The sequence below is a fragment of the Opisthorchis viverrini genome (assembly GCF_000715545.1).
Source record: "Opisthorchis viverrini unplaced genomic scaffold opera_v5_10, whole genome shotgun sequence".
Classification (NCBI taxonomy): Eukaryota; Metazoa; Platyhelminthes; class Trematoda; order Opisthorchiida; family Opisthorchiidae; genus Opisthorchis; species Opisthorchis viverrini.
In genome coordinates this window covers 1649756-1671740 of record NW_008751666.1, presented here as the reverse complement: position 1 = coordinate 1671740, position 21985 = coordinate 1649756, and the positions used below count along the sequence as shown (strand labels likewise).

Here is a 21985-nt window from a genome sequence, read left to right as displayed (position 1 = left end):
ATTTAGTCCCTAAATTCGGCAGTCTGAGAAACCCAGTCGGTTTGTCTCTATTGCTACGGTGTATCATATTTCAAGGCCTGTAGTAAGCAATAAATGCGCCTTAATTGAATAATCGCTGCTAGATACATTGTCAAAGCACCAGTGGAGGATAATAAAGCGGGTAAGTGTAAACTTTACTGCAAAACAGGAAGGGCAAATATGAAAGTTATGCTACATAGCCTCACTTGAATCAGCTCACCAAAGGAGACACCAATATGGAATGTCTGTTCCCTGCAACAGAAGTAAAATTTTCACCACACCGGTTACAGCCCATAGTATACAGCTCAGCGTAATGTCAGTCCGGATGATACTGGCAGTGTGAAGTGAAGATTTGATCTTGTCCCTCGGTACACTAAGTCTGTTCAGCATAGATCAAAGACAAAATGAGAAAACGAGCATCTAATTATACTTTTCTAGCAGAGTTATGGGTAGATATATGAACCAAGGAGCAGAATAGACTCTGTGAGTAATGCTTATTATCTACTGAGTTGTAAACTGTCTCTCTAACTGTATCTCTAACGCGAGGAACTAATAAGTTGACAAATTGGTAACATCTTCGGGGTTTGCGTGCTCAGTACACCAACCAGCAGCACTGCTAGGAAGCCAGTTTCTAAGGCCACTGAACAGATGAGCCACTGATAAAGGCAACCAAGGTCAAGATATTCTGATATTTGTTAAGTTCGCTCTTCATAAGCGGATTTTATTGAAGGCCAAACATTCAGTGATTTGTGATAGGGAGCAGTGCACTGTGGATTTAAGCGGGCAATACAATAAGACAAGTTACTGCTATCGATTTGATTGCAGATGGTGAACAACTTGCTTGGTGCCTTCTGAAAGTACGCTTTTGAAATGAAACCTAACAAGTCATGATAATATGAAGGTCATTAATTGTGTTAAATCACCAAGTAGGACAGCCCTCAGTGAAGTCTCCTGTTTGAATGAGTTTTAATATCCCACGTGAAAGGTTTCGACTTACGAGCGACATTCTTAGGAATAGTATAACTGACAGGATATGTGTGTGGAGTTATTTTTAGACAAGAAGCTAGTTTTCAATTTACAACATTCAGCAGTTGTACGGGAGACTGTACCAAAAACGACATTTGTGAAAAAAAATTTGAAACCTCACCCAGCACTTATCATAAATTGTGTTAGTAAATGGCATTTTAACTTCGCCCTGGCATTACCCTTGAATCACCATCCAGCTGAAACAAACAAGAGGAATATAACTCATTTCCACAGGGCAAAGTGGAACTTAAATCTCGAATTTTTATTTATTCAGTCCGACTCATGAGATTGTATACGAATGAGTTTAAAGTGCAGTTTTGTAATTTCATAATAGCTAACCAAGACCAACAACCGAATACAGGCTTCAGGCTAACCAAATTTTTACTAGGCCAGTGTTATCACCACGACCCCGACGAACAAAAATATGGTATAGTCGTTAGTGTAGGTGTGTGCGCATGATCATAGATACAACTGGCTTGTGAGGCTTAATAACTGGAGTCTGTTTTAAACTTTTGAGTGGGGACACACCTAATCGTCTTTTGAGGAATGATATGTAAACCGTCTTACTGAGTTTCGAACGCGCCTTGTACTATAAGGCACTCGATACCCAAATATTCCCACAGCGGATCGGGTCCTAGAATTCGGGTGGCCCAATAGTCGTCATCACCGGTTTTCATTCGTTCTAAATTGCTGCACGGATGGTTTCAAACAGGTAGTGGGTTTTATATTGCAACTTGTGTTCATACCTTGTTTCATCAATGAACAACATAATAAGTCACATTTTTACATATTGATTTTACACAGTGCTTTTCCCTGAGCTAAAGAGGCGGATCATCCTCATCACAAACGTGAAAAACCAGATTGCAAGAAATCACGTTGCTCCATCTTGTTCAATACACTTGTGAAGAAAACAGTTGGGAAAACTTGCAGCATAATTTGTCGGCTTAAAGATCAGGTGTGGTGTTAGCACTCCGGTGAAGGTTTTGGGCATCTGACAAGCACACCAGCTAGACACTGCCATTCACACATTTTCGTAACAGACCAGCCAGACTAGCTGGTGTGCTGGAGGCTCATAAGCCTAATCGCCAAAACCACTATCTAGGTGTGGATCCCCTGAGGTTGCATTACCCATCAAGTTGGGGGTTCATCAGAAAATCGGGGCGTGTTACTGCCCTGTGCAGATCCGTTATGGGTGGTATCACGCCCGCAAGCATACTTAAAGATGATATGGCGGTGTTAGAGATGGTAGTTTGGATTCGCTGAAGAGCTTTGGAATGTGAGGTGCGCTCACACTAGTAACAAGATAAAGACAGCAATACTGTTCGTTTCGCTTGGTCATAGTTTGCTATGCTTCCGCACAAAACATTCTTCGCAGTGTAGTCATCAAGATTTTTCGGGACTGCAGGTCTCTTTCCCCATCATCACGTTGGAGTCTCACTAAACTTTTTTGATCGACATAAACACACAACTGTCAGATAAGGGAAAGCGTACTGTCCACGTAGATTTTTGGTAATTGCAGCACTCCAGCTCACGATCTGGTATGTACTGAAACAATATGTTAATTGACGATGAAGATTTGTCATTTTCCGTTTTCTGAGTACAAACCTGAGCCTAAGCTGTTTCATCTAGCCCCTCTCATGTAGTCTAATGGTCATCTTTTGGATGTGGAAGCATTTCTTCTGACAGGACAGACGGATCTATAGCGAAACATGCGGCGGGACATATTCCAAATATGCGCTGAAGATATTATCAGGAAAGCTATTACGTCATATACCTAGTCACCATGCTGCCAATCGTCAGATATCTGTGAGGTTCGATCAACGGACGGACCTTGTCAGCTCTTTCCGAATCTTGCTGTGCAAACCGAAACCCGAGGTTTCAACAACAAGCGGTGCTCCGCTGCTCAAATCTAACCCACTTCGACTATTTGCACAAAATGATCCAATCCATGTCTGTTTGATGTTGTATCCACTCTTTATTTACATGACTGGCACGTTTCAATCAGTTAATGAGGGGAATAAATAAATTATAGCTTAATACAAACAATTACTTCTGTCAGTTCTGATCGGACGGAAAGGGAACGCAATACTCCCAATTTCTCAACAAAGTTACTTTCAAACCATTATGCCGCCCTCAGATATATGGGTTGCAACTCACACATACGTATTCAGTGTACATCTTTTTCGGCCCATTGTTTCATAACTGCATAAAACAATGGCAAGATCCGTTACAGACTGCGGCTTTAAAGTTAAAATGTCGAAATAAACAATGAATAAATGAAGTGTTGGACACTATTTTTATCTAGTTGTAAGAATAGCAAGTGTTGCTAATTCAACGAACAATGCAACTCTTCATATCATTTTAAATTTAAGTCATTCTCAATGGTAAGAACATGTCTAAGCATCATTCACAAGATGCTCTGGAGAGGAATAAGGATCCGTAGGTACGATTTTTAATGTATAGTGTAATATATAATAAGTAATGTCTATATAACAAATCGTGTTATCCTGAATATCACTGAGACATGAAGTGGCCTGATGTAGCACATCCAGTCGCCTAGAAGCATCATAAAAGAAAGATTCAGCTGGCTTTTAGGTGAGTCTCCCGTCAAAACTGAATTGGTATGCAAGTGAGTGTATTCCGCCAAGATGTCTACAAATCAAATTATGAGGGCTCAAGGGGTTTCAGTCAGACTGGATATGACCTTACATCCACCAACTCTTAATCATGATTATCACTAGGGACAGCAAAAATAAAGAGCCTTTGACAATACGTTTAAATACAAACAGGCATCGCTTTGTTTTTCACGGGGGCTCAACTGAATCGCTCGATGATGATACTTTTCAATTGGTTGCGCTTGACATAGGCCTTCTGATGTTTTATCTTGCGTGATATTTAAGATACCGCAGTATATTTTCACAAAGTAATCCTCATCATCGTCATCATCATCGACACATGGCATCAAGTGTTCAACACTGATGCTTCACTGCCGTACAACCATGATTTAGTTGAAAGCCTTATTGTAAAGAAAAGAGTAAAGGTGGACGGGGAACGGACTTAGTGTTAGCTTACCACAATCATTCCACAATCATCCAGACACTCACTCAGGCGATCTGGGTAGAAACTGACAACAAGAACGCCACTGACATCGGTTGGTAGCCATGACTTGAAGTTTCTCCAACCAGGCACAGTGAGAATCACGCGGTTCCCATCCTGGAAGGCGAGTATCACCGACAGCACCCAAGCGTTTCGTGATCTCTTTCATACTCCTCTGTCGAGTTAAGTCACAAGAGAAACTATCCAAAAACTGCTGAAAGCTGTTCGTGAGCTCACAACCAGTTTGAATATCCGCGATATCCCAATTATCGTACCAACCGATATATGGGGCAGCCTTTGTGCAGCACATTCAACTGGGGAAAATCACAAACGAGTGATTCAATTGAGTCTTCCGTGAAGACCACTGTGACATATAAATAAGTGTGCCTGTCAAAATCTGCTCAAATTGAGTTCAAATGGAACGGGTGGTGGACACTCAGGTCCGCGCCAATCCCATGGGTCCGAAAATAGGCGAAACCGACCGTGGACTGTGGAAGAGATTTAGCAACTTTGTGAGTAGCTTCCTTTATAAACAGTCGGTCAGCTGCAACACTCCTTCGATGCCCTAGCTTCAATGCCACCCGAAACAAGCCTGAGGGTTGATATACTGCCAAGTGAGCAGGGGTCGAGATCCAGAGATTATATTTGAATCATGGATCTCCCGATCAGTGAGTTTGCGCCACTGAGCTATTTTGAGTGCAATACACACCGTTGCTAAAAGGCATAAAACTATGAGAGATTAGAATCTCATTTAGGAGCCGAAAGAAGACACAACGGTAAGTGATCAGTGCGAAGAAGCCAAACGTCCTAAAGAACGATTACGAACCTGCTGCTCACGCATCTGAAGAGCAATTAAAATAGAAAAGTCTGAACAGCATACCGCAGCAGCAGGCTGACCCGGCTTATGCGGCGAACCTCACCAGACACAGGCTCAGTGCACAGCGACAAGCGAGCTTTAGCCAGGCAGGCCGGATGGGAAGTGACGGCTTGCGCGCCAGTTAGGTAGGTTGCGCGCTACACCATACGGGTTCCCCATCACTTGCAGGCACTTTCACGTGAACCGCAAACAAGTTTGCCTATTCAACCTGGTAGGCAGCCGAGAGCAGGATGAACATGGTTGGGTAGACAGACAGTAAGACAGAGACGACACTGGTGCTTAGTTCTCAGCGTTTGATATGAAGGTTTGAAATCGTATCATAACCAGTGCTCTATTTCTGTAATCAGGCAGGTATATTATCCAGAAAACCTGTTTCACTGCAAGAAATCTTCTGTTTAATTTAACAGCTTTGCAGGCATATTCGATTTCTAAATTCGCCAATGATGACGAGGACGGACGTACTCCGAAAAAATCGACCCAAATAAATAAATACTTTTCTCGCATCTGGAGCTTGGCTATTAGTAATTAATGATCAAGAGTGAGAAAGCTGTAATCGTGACTATTACGCCCATGCATGTCGAGTGCCTACACTTTCTATTTATCGTGTAGACCAGTGAAACGTTCCATAGGTGTTCTTCATTCAAGTTGATCCTGTGGGATTTGTGCGTAACAAATCGACACTGATCGTAAATTCAGTAGATGAAGATCTATTGCATAATGGACCTATATCTGAATGCCTGAAGTGGAACAGGAGTACAGAAAGTCTCAAAAGGGATTCATGCGGACATTCTGCTTGCAGCCGGAAGCTAATTTATTATTGGAGTTTTGTTGTAGGCTTCACCTCTTTTGGAGACCATTCAGTATAGCTCATAGTTGGTCGTAGTGACAACAACTTAGTTCAACTCAGGCAGTTGTTGTTGTGTACTTTGTTACTGAGTCAAGGTTTGGCTACCATGAATCATGGTAGTTAAAAGTCATCCCACTGGTATGCTGAATACCCGCACAGCATTATCATCAAAATTTTTATTTCACTGTAAAAACCACACTTTATTCATCTCCTGTACCAAATCCTGAGTCTACTCCATTTGAACGGACCATGATATAAATTGATTTTCTCCTAAAACACATTTCTGAGACGTCTTTTTCCGAATCTCATATCAGGAAAGTATCTTACCAGGATGATATACCCTGCAAACAAGTTAACAGAATCACAAAAATGCCACATTCTGGCCAGACAGTTAAATCAGATGAGATGCGATACCGTTTGAAAAATTATATACATCTAAGTAGGTCATGAGGAAGTACTCACTCATCCACGCGCTGATGATGTTTTCTTGAATGGTGTCGAGACAACTTCAGACTAATTGTCCAGCTTGGCCAACCGATCATCGACCATGTAATCAATCGCCAAATAAGGAACCTCGTCAGATTTTAAGGGTAAAGCCATGTTTCATTAGACGCCGTTAATTTTTTTGTCTTAGACTCATTTTTTGGCATGGGGGTCCCTGAGAGGCAGGTATGGTGTGGCGTTGGGTTACGCGCACCAACTATTCTTAAGAAATGCGGTGATATTTCGGAGTTCAGTCTGCTTTTGTGCACCTTGTAGTGTCGAATAATGAAAATCACCATTCAGGAACCGAGTTTGTTGACAATTACTTATGCTACGCTCATGCTACGGGTAAGATATACTGAATGGGACTAATGAAACAGGTGGGTTCAGGTCGAACAGGTGAAGTTAGCTAATGAGTTTGCTGAGCGTGCCAACCTTTGTATTACTCCGCAGTTCAGTTACCGCTGCGTGCTTTGAACTTATCCCAGGTGGCGGCTTTCCGTAAAATAAACAAACAAAAGAACGTCACTTTGTACCGCTTGGCCTCAGGCTGGGCCTACCCTAGAAGATACTGCTTGTCTGATCTCACTAACTATTGAGTGACGCGCACTGGTTGGCGGGCTGACTAGCTTGGACGTTTTGCCGTCAGCGCCCTGTAAATTTCACGTGAATCTATTGGCTTTACAGATAACCGGCCGTTTGGAGATGTAGTGACTGAGAAATGCGCTCAAGGTAACGCTGGGCTGCTTCAGTGAAAGCATTTAGTCACCACACTCACATTAAGGAATCTTCATTTTCGAAATGCACTCATTTGCAAACAAATTTTATTTTTGCGAGACTCACCTGGAACCCCAGGTAAATCTCCCGTTTGTGATGTTTTCAGGCAAGTGAATGTGCTGCACCGGGCAGCCTCATGTTCCAGTTGCAACGATATTCAAGATATCGCGATATATGTATATTCGTAATGCACTACTCTTTATTTTTACCTTTTCACTTTAAACAATTTATTGAGATGCCTTGTTTCTTCTAGGAAGACACCTTGTAGGGGATGCTGTGACATGGGTGGGGAATCACCTTAATTGCAAACTTGCTAGAACCAAACGACTCATCAATCAAAAACTGAAATTTATTTCCATCTTAGGACGAGATGACTGTGCTTTGTCTGAAATATTCATAAGCAACTCATCCATACGCATTTTCCCACGATTTTTTTTGTGAATGCGTCCGCGTCACTCATACAAAGTTCAGACAAGAAATAACGCAGACTAGCAAAACTGTTACCGATTTCACTGAACCAGCTTTTCGTCACATCACATCAGAGCTTTCCATGGGAACTTGTTGTCGTCAGGCGACGACCCCCGTCTTTCGCACTCAGACGAAAAATTGTTACTGAATGTCAATTCTTTACCTTTGATCAACTAATGCCTTTCACTTGAACCCAGTATTCACAAAGCAGCCTGAAACAGCAGCTCAAGCAATTAAGTTTGTAGAATTATGCCATTATTCCAGTCCGGGGTGAGAAAAAAAAGTTTAATTAAGTTTCGATGAACAGAAACAAAAGAACTGTTTTTTGTGTGTGCGAACGAGTTCACTCCGATGGTGCACCGAAAACTCGGCTTCATCTATGTTGCAATGTGGAGTGTGGTTTGGTCGGCTTTTGAGAACACATTCACGGAAACAATTACGGGTGGAATAAGTCAATCAAATGTCGAAACAATTGAGATACGCACTTAGGTGGGCCTAGCTAATCCGTGCATGGAATATTCACTTTTCCGGACTGTTTCGGTCGGAAAGTTTGGATACCAGTGGGGATAATGCTGCGTTAATATAATTGAAGACGTAAAGTAAAAAGGAATACTGAAATTTGAACAAATCGCTTGACCAAACTCTTGAACCGCAATCACTATATTTTTGATCATCAGATGAGCCCATGTTTCATTTTTAAACGTCCCGTTAGTGCTGACAAGTAGGACCAATGAAGATATTTTATCGGCTTTTCGTCATTGGACATGGTTTGTTCATCGGAATTCCCCCAGTTTGGCTGACGAAGTATGTCGGGAATTCGATAAGAGTGGTTTTCCGAATTTATATAGCCCGAATCTCGCAGCTTAATTACATGTTCTGTTCTGTTTTAATGAGCCCGCTAGATGTGAGATAAAGTATACCTTATGAAAATCCCTGTGTTTCTCATTGGTCTAGTTGAGTGAAATAAGCGTCTGCTTATACTTTGTTTATGGGTTCTCTACCTAGGTTAATGTTTGTGATGACGCACGGTGGATCCTGATGAACACATCAACCAGTGTTGCTAGCCTAACGAGATATCTCATTCCGTTCTGAGAGACTATATTGCTAATCTCTCATAGAGATTCACTGCTGTCTAGCAGCTGTGGTCACCTCAAAATGCGCACCGCATTCACAGTCGCCAATCCAGTCAACCCAGTTTTTCTCGTAAGCTGCTGACAGCATGCGACATCAATCGCATGGATTCAAGTGTGTACGTGCGCATAGGTGCGTGGATCACTTGACGGTGGAGGTTCGAAAACATTTGGGCTTGAGTTTAACTGACGAAAATCTAATCAGTTCGTGTACATAGTTAGCAATAACGGAAGCGTAACCGAATTTTCTCAAATAAGTTTGAGATTAGTGATAGCCTTGTATTTGTGTGCAAAACTGCGTTCAGTGAACAGATGTTTAGGGGATGTAGCACGGTTTTGAGGGCAATAAGCCATCTTTCTACTCTCTCCAAGTGGATACGCTAATTTAGCGTGTTGCCATACGTCTGTAATAAGTACAGCTGCAGACAGCTGTCTGGGTGAAAGCAATCCAATTATCCAACAGCTTGTTGCAAGTTACCTAGTAATCGGTGGAACATACTAACGGTGACGGTGGTAATTAATGATGCATATGTAAGAACAAAGCGTATGCAGTCATCCCTCTAAATTTTCCGCCATATGAAGACTACACCACTTTCTAGATCATTTTTCAGTCATCCACTTGACATAGGTTTAAGGGGATGGTCTTTTTATATGGAATGGATTTACTCTTGAGCCCACTCGGAAAGGTAAAGAAACCACAGGCAAAGTGCATAGGAAGACAGTGTATGTTAACTACCACTGTCACGAACAAGTAAAGAGACCAGCCGAGATAAAAACCACCTTCGGATGATTTTTTGAATACATTCCAGAGAACTACAAATTCTTTTTTGACCGGATTTTCCGCAGACCGGTTTTAGACATCGGCTCTTGAATATCATCCATACGAAACCTATAGAATAGACAGGCTGGCGATAAGTTAGAACAACTAGCTGAACCGAACAGTAGTTAGAAACGGGGATGTCTTAGAGGACGTTGTGATTTCACCTAGCGAAATCTTTCTGGCCAGCTTTTATTGGGGAATGTGATGCAAAGATGAATTCAGTTGTTTTCGTTAGGAAACACGAAGTCATGTAGTTAGTCAGTCAGCTAGTTAGTTAATTGGTTGGTTAGTTAGTCAGTTAGTCAGTTAGTCAGTTATTTATTCATTTATTTATTTAGTTAATCCTATCGAATAGATATTCAGATGCAGTCATCCAACCGGAATACAGTAAATCATTTGAACTCAAAACGAAAACTACCATTGCTGTGGAAAATCATGTGTAAACATGAACGCCTATCATAGTCCTCCCCGAAGAAATGACCTTTTGTGCTATGATAGCATTCGTTGTGGCCATGTGGCTAAGTGCGACCGAAGAATGGGTCAAAATGTCATCCTGTTGCTTGCACAAAAAGGATCGAAATTCGCCTACCTTTTTCGGAGTTGTTGTCGTAAAATAGTGGTGTTGCGCAACCGAGGAGTGCACTACATATGAGGTGAAAAAATGCTCAACATAATGAAAAAATGTAGTACATCTCCTGTAAAGGTTACATCTTCTGATTCTTTGGGAAATTTTCCGCCTAGTTTTGTTAGTGCAAACCAGAATTTCTGTCCGAAAAACTAACAGCAAGGCTGTTTTAATCTAAATCAGATTGGTATGCTCTTTCACAAACCTCAACAGCTGTGAGATGAGTAATAAACAGAAGTATATGCTTGCTGGATCCAGAGACGTCATATTAATTCCACACCTTATTTCCGTTCACCAAACCATTCTGATTTCCCGCACAACGTTTCAAAATATGCATCTATTTATCCTTGTATATTTATTTTACATGGTATGCCAAGCAAAAAATGGGTAAAAATCCTGTCGTTATTTCGGTTGCAGTTCCGTTTACAAAATACTTGAAAAAAAACACTGAAGTTTTCATTCCCCGTGAGAACACAAGCTTTGGGTAACCACAACTTGAAGTGGATTGAATTAAGCATAGTGGGATACTACGGAAGAACATTAAATTGAAGGTTGCTCAGCACGCTCCGTTTGAAGTGGGCTAAGCAAGATCATCCGCTACCACAAATATGCAGATTCAGTAACATTGTGATAAGAGAGGGGGCATGTGGCTGATACTCATAGGTTTACTTTATACTTTGAGTTGAATAATGGTGTCCAATAGCACTATTGAAATCACCAGACTGGTACTTTCATTATTATTGTGAAGAATTTGACTTGTGGCAATGTGACGTCTGGTGTCCAATATATTATTTATTGAATAAGGTAGTTTACAGTGTGTCGAACACAGATGGGTCACATAGCGGTATATATTGAACCACTTACAGTAAGCGAGAGGAATAAACGGAGAAACTTAAAATTTACTTTCATCTGGTCACTTTTCAACATGACAATAAATTTATTTTTTAAAGCGAAATCAACCTATTGCGGAATCATGCTTTAAGAAGCACAGTTCACACGAAAACTTCAAATAGTTTGTTGAGCAGAACATCAATAAAACATTCGGTAAATCTGAAGAGGGGAAACGTGTATCCATGAGCTGCGACACAACTGAGCGTTTTAGGGAGCACAAATCACCCAAATAGAAGCCTAGCTAAAGAAGAACCCTATTTGTTTCGTAGATTACATGCTCACTAGTGTTGGAGATTGGTCATTACAAAACTGTTTACTGGATGTTCCAAGTTTGGTTTCAAGTATATAAGCGTAGTGCTAACACTTTTTGTCATTTCTGGTCTGCAAGTGTAGGCTAAACCAGGAGAAATTAAATTTTCCTAGTGAGACCTATTGATTAATAGAGAAGTTTGGAAAGGTTTGACCAGTGGTTTTATAAAAAAACATCAATTCGAAACTGCATTACCCATAAGATGCTTGGTTCCTCATCGACAACTTCTGCTCCATCAAGTTATTTCAGTAAATTATACAGAAGTCATGGGACTGTTTTAGTAAACCAAGGAAACGGTGCTGGCATCAGTTACCTATGTGTTTGCTGTGATTTTTGCCACAAATACGCACGAACGTTTTTTAATCACTACGAACCTCGGGGTTTACAAAAAATTCAAAAACATCGCCTTACCAGATACCGACACATTCTGAACTGGCTATACATATGTAGGTCAGCTTTTAGTTATTGGCCACTTCTAAGCTAACTCCTCAGTTTCACTGCATTACCTTTACAGCTTGTTCGGGCCTTCAAGCGGATATTTGTCTGTTTAGAACTCTCGCCTGATGCGTTCACTAATATTTAGATGTCCAGATAGCGTAAATCGGTTATTCGTCTGTTGAAGATTCTTACTCGGGAGCTCCACCAATGAGTTTAAAGTGCCAGTTTACTGTTCCTATATTCGCCAATTTCGTTGGAATATCGTAAATGCTTCCGTTGTAGCTGAGTCCAGCCTGTCTCTCATTTCAGACGGAGCTGAAATTCAGGCACGACGAAGGATATACGTCTGTAAAACTCCAATCCAATCCAGGTCCTTTCATGTGAACTGAGCTTGACACAAATTGCATATTAATCCTAAGGGCTGGATGGGAAACGACCGACAGTTGTCATCAGTAGTCCAGTAATACAAACCGCTCTCTCCTGCCAAATCGTTCATTTCACTTGTCCTCCATACCATTAGGCAATGGTAACCTTTCAGAAATGACACTGACGGATCGGTGCTGTCTATCTATGACTTTGATTCATTCAGGTAAAGCACGTATATTTACATAATACTGTCAACTTCAGTATGTGGCATGAAAAATTAAAAGGTGGTTATTTATAGTCAAAATGAGGGTCACCAAACCACTGTACATGTGATCTCGAAAAAATGTACAGCAAACGAACACAGTTGTGCGTCATTTACGATGTATTTAACACGACCATTTTTTTATTCTCCGTTCCACCACTATATATCTTCTAAAGTACTTTATCAATCTTGGGTGAATGTGGCTATTCACGTCATCCCTTTCCTTGCCAGTGGTTGCTGTGATGGGCTAATTTTTAAGTCAGATTAGGGCTAGTTAACAAAACCAGCTGATTTGTACTTTATCTTGTACATCTTTAGATTAACAATGCAATAAAATAGCTTTATTCATTCAAGTTTTAAGAAGGAGTAGGTAATTCATCCTGAAGACGAACCACATCAATGCCCACATAATTTTACTACCACTGAAATGAAAAAGGTCTCCGCTGCGGAGTTATTTATTAGAAAGTGTCAACTGAACAGTTACAGACTATTGGACATGGAAGCAAACCTCTCATATGCATCTTGTTTAAAAAACGGAATATCCATCTTCTCCTTGAACGCGTCTTCCTGAATTTTCCCGGATATTTATATACCGTTACTAAGTTGCAAGCAAATGCTATGGAGCAACTCCACAAATTCCCTAATACAGGGGATCTCATAATAAACGCAAAAAATAATATCCATGTTAAAACTTCAATATAGATTTAAACACTTATTATTATTTATATAAACATAATGGTTGTTTCACTGCAAGAAATCTTCTGTTTAATTTAACAGCTTTGCAGGCATATTCGATTTCTAAATTCGCCAATGATGACGAGGACGGACGTACTCCGAAAAAATCGACCCAAATAAATAAATACTTTTCTCGCATCTGGAGCTTGGCTATTAGTAATTAATGATCAAGAGTGAGAAAGCTGTAATCGTGACTATTACGCCCATGCATGTCGAGTGCCTACACTTTCTATTTATCGTGTAGACCAGTGAAACGTTCCATAGGTGTTCTTCATTCAAGTTGATCCTGTGGGATTTGTGCGTAACAAATCGACACTGATCGTAAATTCAGTAGATGAAGATCTATTGCATAATGGACCTATATCTGAATGCCTGAAGTGGAACAGGAGTACAGAAAGTCTCAAAAGGGATTCATGCGGACATTCTGCTTGCAGCCGGAAGCTAATTTATTATTGGAGTTTTGTTGTAGGCTTCACCTCTTTTGGAGACCATTCAGTATAGCTCATAGTTGGTCGTAGTGACAACAACTTAGTTCAACTCAGGCAGTTGTTGTTGTGTACTTTGTTACTGAGTCAAGGTTTGGCTACCATGAATCATGGTAGTTAAAAGTCATCCCACTGGTATGCTGAATACCCGCACAGCATTATCATCAAAATTTTTATTTCACTGTAAATACCACACTTTATTCATCTCCTGTACCAAATCCTGAGTCTACTCCATTTGAACGGACCATGATATAAATTGATTTTCTCCTAAAACACATTTCTGAGACGTCTTTTTCCGAATCTCATATCAGGAAAGTATCTTACCAGGATGATATACCCTGCAAACAAGTTAACAGAATCACAAAAATGCCACATTCTGGCCAGACAGTTAAATCAGATGAGATGCGATACCGTTTGAAAAATTATATACATCTAAGTAGGTCATGAGGAAGTACTCACTCATCCACGCGCTGATGATGTTTTCTTGAATGGTGTCGAGACAACTTCAGACTAATTGTCCAGCTTGGCCAACCGATCATCGACCATGTAATCAATCGCCAAATAAGGAACCTCGTCAGATTTTAAGGGTAAAGCCATGTTTCATTAGACGCCGTTAATTTTTTTGTCTTAGACTCATTTTTTGGCATGTGGGTCCCTGAGAGGCAGGTATGGTGTGGCGTTGGGTTACGCGCACCAACTATTCTTAAGAAATGCGGTGATATTTCGGAGTTCAGTCTGCTTTTGTGCACCTTGTAGTGTCGAATAATGAAAATCACCATTCAGGAACCGAGTTTGTTGACAATTACTTATGCTACGCTCATGCTACGGGTAAGATATACTGAATGGGACTAATGAAACAGGTGGGTTCAGGTCGAACAGGTGAAGTTAGCTAATGAGTTTGCTGAGCGTGCCAACCTTTGTATTACTCCGCAGTTCAGTTACCGCTGCGTGCTTTGAACTTATCCCAGGTGGCGGCTTTCCGTAAAATAAACAAACAAAAGAACGTCACTTTGTACCGCTTGGCCTCAGGCTGGGCCTACCCTAGAAGATACTGCTTGTCTGATCTCACTAACTATTGAGTGACGCGCACTGGTTGGCGGGCTGACTAGCTTGGACGTTTTGCCGTCAGCGCCCTGTAAATTTCACGTGAATCTATTGGCTTTACAGATAACCGGCCGTTTGGAGATGTAGTGACTGAGAAATGCGCTCAAGGTAACGCTGGGCTGCTTCAGTGAAAGCATTTAGTCACCACACTCACATTAAGGAATCTTCATTTTCGAAATGCACTCATTTGCAAACAAATTTTATTTTTGCGAGACTCACCTGGAACCCCAGGTAAATCTCTAGGTTTGTGATGTTTTCAGGCAAGTGAATGTGCTGCACCGGGCAGCCTCATGTTCCAGTTGCAACGATATTCAAGATATCGCGATATATGTATATTCGTAATGCACTACTCTTTATTTTTACCTTTTCACTTTAAACAATTTATTGAGATGCCTTGTTTCTTCTAGGAAGACACCTTGTAGGGGATGCTGTGACATGGGTGGGGAATCACCTTAATTGCAAACTTGCTAGAACCAAACGACTCATCAATCAAAAACTGAAATTTATTTCCATCTTAGGACGAGATGACTGTGCTTTGTCTGAAATATTCATAAGCAACTCATCCATACGCATTTTCCCACGATTTTTTTTGTGAATGCGTCCGCGTCACTCATACAAAGTTCAGACAAGAAATAACGCAGACTAGCAAAACTGTTACCGATTTCACTGAACCAGCTTTTCGTCACATCACATCAGAGCTTTCCATGGGAACTTGTTGTCGTCAGGCGACGACCCCCGTCTTTCGCACTCAGACGAAAAAGTGTTACTGAATGTCAATTCTTTACCTTTGATCAACTAATGCCTTTCACTTGAACCCAGTATTCACAAAGCAGCCTGAAACAGCAGCTCAAGCAATTAAGTTTGTAGAATTATGCCATTATTCCAGTCCGGGGTGAGAAAAAAAAGTTTAATTAAGTTTCGATGAACAGAAACAAAAGAACTGTTTTTTGTGTGTGCGAACGAGTTCACTCCGATGGTGCACCGAAAACTCGGCTTCATCTATGTTGCAATGTGGAGTGTGGTTTGGTCGGCTTTTGAGAACACATTCACGGAAACAATTACGGGTGGAATAAGTCAATCAAATGTCGAAACAATTGAGATACGCACTTAGGTGGGCCTAGCTAATCCGTGCATGGAATATTCACTTTTCCGGACTGTTTCGGTCGGAAAGTTTGGATACCAGTGGGGATAATGCTGCGTTAATATAATTGAAGACGTAAAGTAAAAAGGAATACTGAAATTTGAACAAATCGCTTGACCAAACTCTTGAACCGCAATCACTATATTTTTGATCATCAGATGAGCCCATGTTTCATTTTTAAACGTCCCGTTAGTGCTGACAAGTAGGACCAATGAAGATATTTTATCGGCTTTTCGTCATTGGACATGGTTTGTTCATCGGAATTCCCCCAGTTTGGCTGACGAAGTATGTCGGGAATTCGATAAGAGTGGTTTTCCGAATTTATATAGCCCGAATCTCGCAGCTTAATTACAACTTCTGTTCTTAGGAAATGATCTGGCATCCTTGTGTTTTAATGAGCCCGCTAGATGTGAGATAAAGTATACCTTATGAAAATCCCTGTGTTTCTCATTGGTCTAGTTGAGTGAAATAAGCGTCTGCTTATACTTTGTTTATGGGTTCTCTACCTAGGTTAATGTTTGTGATGACGCACGGTGGATCCTGATGAACACATCAACCAGTGTTGCTAGCCTAACGAGATATCTCATTCCGTTCTGAGAGACTATATTGCTAATCTCTCATAGAGATTCACTGCTGTCTAGCAGCTGTGGTCACCTCAAAATGCGCACCGCATTCACAGTCGCCAATCCAGTCAACCCAGTTTTTCTCGTAAGCTGCTGACAGCATGCGACATCAATCGCATGGATTCAAGTGTGTACGTGCGCATAGGTGCGTGGATCACTTGACGGTGGAGGTTCGAAAACATTTGGGCTTGAGTTTAACTGACGAAAATCTAATCAGTTCGTGTACATAGTTAGCAATAACGGAAGCGTAACCGAATTTTCTCAAATAAGTTTGAGATTAGTGATAGCCTTGTATTTGTGTGCAAAACTGCGTTCAGTGAACAGATGTTTAGGGGATGTAGCACGGTTTTGAGGGCAATAAGCCATCTTTCTACTCTCTCCAAGTGGATACGCTAATTTAGCGTGTTGCCATACGTCTGTAATAAGTACAGCTGCAGACAGCTGTCTGGGTGAAAGCAATCCAATTATCCAACAGCTTGTTGCAAGTTACCTAGTAATCGGTGGAACATACTAACGGTGACGGTGGTAATTAATGATGCATATGTAAGAACAAAGCGTATGCAGTCATCCCTCTAAATTTTCCGCCATATGAAGACTACACCACTTTCTAGATCATTTTTCAGTCATCCACTTGACATAGGTTTAAGGGGATGGTCTTTTTATATGGAATGGATTTACTCTTGAGCCCACTCGGAAAGGTAAAGAAACCACAGGCAAAGTGCATAGGAAGACAGTGTATGTTAACTACCACTGTCACGAACAAGTAAAGAGACCAGCCGAGATAAAAACCACCTTCGGATGATTTTTTGAATACATTCCAGAGAACTACAAATTCTTTTTTGACCGGATTTTCCGCAGACCGGTTTTAGACATCGGCTCTTGAATATCATCCATACGAAACCTATAGAATAGACAGGCTGGCGATAAGTTAGAACAACTAGCTGAACCGAACAGTAGTTAGAAACGGGGATGTCTTAGAGGACGTTGTGATTTCACCTAGCGAAATCTTTCTGGCCAGCTTTTATTGGGGAATGTGATGCAAAGATGAATTCAGTTGTTTTCGTTAGGAAACACGAAGTCATGTAGTTAGTCAGTCAGCTAGTTAGTTAATTGGTTGGTTAGTTAGTCAGTTAGTCAGTTAGTCAGTTATTTATTCATTTATTTATTTAGTTAATCCTATCGAATAGATATTCAGATGCAGTCATCCAACCGGAATACAGTAAATCATTTGAACTCAAAACGAAAACTACCATTGCTGTGGAAAATCATGTGTAAACATGAACGCCTATCATAGTCCTCCCCGAAGAAATGACCTTTTGTGCTATGATAGCATTCGTTGTGGCCATGTGGCTAAGTGCGACCGAAGAATGGGTCAAAATGTCATCCTGTTGCTTGCACAAAAAGGATCGAAATTCGCCTACCTTTTTCGGAGTTGTTGTCGTAAAATAGTGGTGTTGCGCAACCGAGGAGTGCACTACATATGAGGTGAAAAAATGCTCAACATAATGAAAAAATGTAGTACATCTCCTGTAAAGGTTACATCTTCTGATTCTTTGGGAAATTTTCCGCCTAGTTTTGTTAGTGCAAACCAGAATTTCTGTCCGAAAAACTAACAGCAAGGCTGTTTTAATCTAAATCAGATTGGTATGCTCTTTCACAAACCTCAACAGCTGTGAGATGAGTAATAAACAGAAGTATATGCTTGCTGGATCCAGAGACGTCATATTAATTCCACACCTTATTTCCGTTCACCAAACCATTCTGATTTCCCGCACAACGTTTCAAAATATGCATCTATTTATCCTTGTATATTTATTTTACATGGTATGCCAAGCAAAAAATGGGTAAAAATCCTGTCGTTATTTCGGTTGCAGTTCCGTTTACAAAATACTTGAAAAAAAACACTGAAGTTTTCATTCCCCGTGAGAACACAAGCTTTGGGTAACCACAACTTGAAGTGGATTGAATTAAGCATAGTGGGATACTACGGAAGAACATTAAATTGAAGGTTGCTCAGCACGCTCCGTTTGAAGTGGGCTAAGCAAGATCATCCGCTACCACAAATATGCAGATTCAGTAACATTGTGATAAGAGAGGGGGCATGTGGCTGATACTCATAGGTTTACTTTATACTTTGAGTTGAATAATGGTGTCCAATAGCACTATTGAAATCACCAGACTGGTACTTTCATTATTATTGTGAAGAATTTGACTTGTGGCAATGTGACGTCTGGTGTCCAATATATTATTTATTGAATAAGGTAGTTTACAGTGTGTCGAACACAGATGGGTCACATAGCGGTATATATTGAACCACTTACAGTAAGCGAGAGGAATAAACGGAGAAACTTAAAATTTACTTTCATCTGGTCACTTTTCAACATGACAATAAATTTATTTTTTAAAGCGAAATCAACCTATTGCGGAATCATGCTTTAAGAAGCACAGTTCACACGAAAACTTCAAATAGTTTGTTGAGCAGAACATCAATAAAACATTCGGTAAATCTGAAGAGGGGAAACGTGTATCCATGAGCTGCGACACAACTGAGCGTTTTAGGGAGCACAAATCACCCAAATAGAAGCCTAGCTAAAGAAGAACCCTATTTGTTTCGTAGATTACATGCTCACTAGTGTTGGAGATTGGTCATTACAAAACTGTTTACTGGATGTTCCAAGTTTGGTTTCAAGTATATAAGCGTAGTGCTAACACTTTTTGTCATTTCTGGTCTGCAAGTGTAGGCTAAACCAGGAGAAATTAAATTTTCCTAGTGAGACCTATTGATTAATAGAGAAGTTTGGAAAGGTTTGACCAGTGGTTTTATAAAAAAAACATCAATTCGAAACTGCATTACCCATAAGATTCTTGGTTCCTCATCGACAACTTCTGCTCCATCAAGTTATTTCAGTAAATTATACAGAAGTCATGGGACTGTTTTAGTAAACCAAGGAAACGGTGCTGGCATCAGTTACCTATGTGTTTGCTGTGATTTTTGCCACAAATACGCACGAACGTTTTTTAATCACTACGAACCTCGGGGTTTACAAAAAATTCAAAAACATCGCCTTACCAGATACCGACACATTCTGAACTGGCTATACATATGTAGGTCAGCTTTTAGTTATTGGCCACTTCTAAGCTAACTCCTCAGTTTCACTGCATTACCTTTACAGCTTGTTCGGGCCTTCAAGCGGATATTTGTCTGTTTAGAACTCTCGCCTGATGCGTTCACTAATATTTAGATGTCCAGATAGCGTAAATCGGTTATTCGTCTGTTGAAGATTCTTACTCGGGAGCTCCACCAATGAGTTTAAAGTGCCAGTTTACTGTTCCTATATTCGCCAATTTCGTTGGAATATCGTAAATGCTTCCGTTGTAGCTGAGTCCAGCCTGTCTCTCATTTCAGACGGAGCTGAAATTCAGGCACGACGAAGGATATACGTCTGTAAAACTCCAATCCAATCCAGGTCCTTTCATGTGAACTGAGCTTGACACAAATTGCATATTAATCCTAAGGGCTGGATGGGAAACGACCGACAGTTGTCATCAGTAGTCCAGTAATACAAACCGCTCTCTCCTGCCAAATCGTTCATTTCACTTGTCCTCCATACCATTAGGCAATGGTAACCTTTCAGAAATGACACTGACGGATCGGTGCTGTCTATCTATGACTTTGATTCATTCAGGTAAAGCACGTATATTTACATAATACTGTCAACTTCAGTATGTGGCATGAAAAATTAAAAGGTGGTTATTTATAGTCAAAATGAGGGTCACCAAACCACTGTACATGTGATCTCGAAAAAATGTACAGCAAACGAACACAGTTGTGCGTCATTTACGATGTATTTAACACGACCATTTTTTTATTCTCCGTTCCACCACTATATATCTTCTAAAGTACTTTATCAATCTTGGGTGAATGTGGCTATTCACGTCATCCCTTTCCTTGCCAGTGGTTGCTGTGATGGGCTAATTTTTAAGTCAGATTAGGGCTAGTTAACAAAACCAGCTGATTTGTACTTTATCTTGTACATCTTTAGATTAACAATGCAATAAAATAGCTTTATTCATTCAAGTTTTAAGAAGGAGTAGGTAATTCATCCTGAAGACGAACCACATCAATGCCCACATAATTTTACTACCACTGAAATGAAAAAGGTCTCCGCTGCGGAGTTATTTATTAGAAAGTGTCAACTGAACAGTTACAGACTATTGGACATGGAAGCAAACCTCTCATATGCATCTTGTTTAAAAAACGGAATATCCATCTTCTCCTTGAACGCGTCTTCCTGAATTTTCCCGGATATTTATATACCGTTACTAAGTTGCAAGCAAATGCTATGGAGCAACTCCACAAATTCCCTAATACAGGGGATCTCATAATAAACGCAAAAAATAATATCCATGTTAAAACTTCAATATAGATTTAAACACTTATTATTATTTATATAAACATAATGGTTTGGAGGTTTACTGTAAATAAACTAACATTACAAAAAATGTTGAAAGAACCACCTTTTTCTTCTACAACAAGTTAGAGGCGGAATGAGATTTGAGACGCAGCATGTTTACTCACTCAGAAACTTTATTTATATATTTATCCATTTGCCGGAAAAATCCAATAAAATCCAGTGGACTCAAATTTCGCAATCGAGCGTGTATTGGTCTACACGGCGAACACATCTTTGATGAGGCAATGTTTGGTTTTGTAACCACTAAGTGCAGCAATGGTGCTTTCATCAGAGGAATAATAGAGTGTCAAAATTTCAATGCGCGTACTAACATTCGTGGTAAAAAAAACATGAAAACACTTGCGTACAAAACCTCCTTTATGTTACTACTAAAATAAAAAAAATTGTTATCTTTTTTTTAATTAACTAAGGTAACTTACCCAATCAAACTTTGCGTCTGTGATGAGACACTTTATAGAACTCACTTTTCAAGAGACGCAAAGCGGATTTACGAGAAAACACACTACTCACATGCCCCCCGTCATTGATATCAACGTTACACCACTAGGCCTCTCGCAAATACTGGACATGAAGTCGGCATTGTTACCCGTATTCCATTGATCACCAAAAATTCACTTGGCTTTTATTCTTTTTGATGTTGACGATGTTTTATTCCTATTTACACATCCCAAAAAATCACTGCAACAACGGGCATACTTGTTTTTTTAATTACTTCTTCGGGTTGCAAGGTGTTCCGGCCTTTGAGCTGCTAGAAGTGTCTTGGGAATGTATTCGGATACATAAAATTCCTGAGATCCTTTTCATGTACCCAATTGTCGAAATAGGTCGTCAATGAAGTCCTTGATACTGAGTAGCACTGTTTTGGTGCAAGCAATTTCCATAGTTTCGGATGTCAGGAAATAAACACACCAAAATTTCATCCGTTGATCACGTATATTATAAACAGAATGTTGGAAATAATTGTTCCAAATTTCGCTTGACAGTCCAA

The 21985-nt window shown here is 40.3% G+C and overlaps 2 protein-coding genes across 2 annotated transcripts; both read left to right on the top strand.

The window, feature by feature from the left end:
* Positions 1-8322: 8322 nt before the first annotated feature.
* On the top strand, positions 8323-15165 carry T265_00969 (hypothetical protein; the record flags this gene model as incomplete). The annotated part of the gene is made up of 3 exons (XM_009164884.1): positions 8323-8496; positions 12897-13118; positions 15019-15165. The coding sequence occupies 3 exons, from the start codon at positions 8323-8325 to the stop codon at positions 15163-15165; spliced, it is 543 nt and encodes a 180-aa protein (XP_009163148.1).
* A 945-nt stretch (positions 15166-16110) lies between these two features.
* T265_00968 (hypothetical protein) lies at positions 16111-20949 on the top strand (the record flags this gene model as incomplete). The annotated part of the gene is made up of 2 exons (XM_009164883.1): positions 16111-16206; positions 20710-20949. 2 exons carry the CDS (start codon positions 16111-16113, stop codon positions 20947-20949), a joined length of 336 nt encoding a protein of 111 aa, XP_009163147.1.
* Between the last annotated feature and the right edge of the window lie 1036 nt (positions 20950-21985).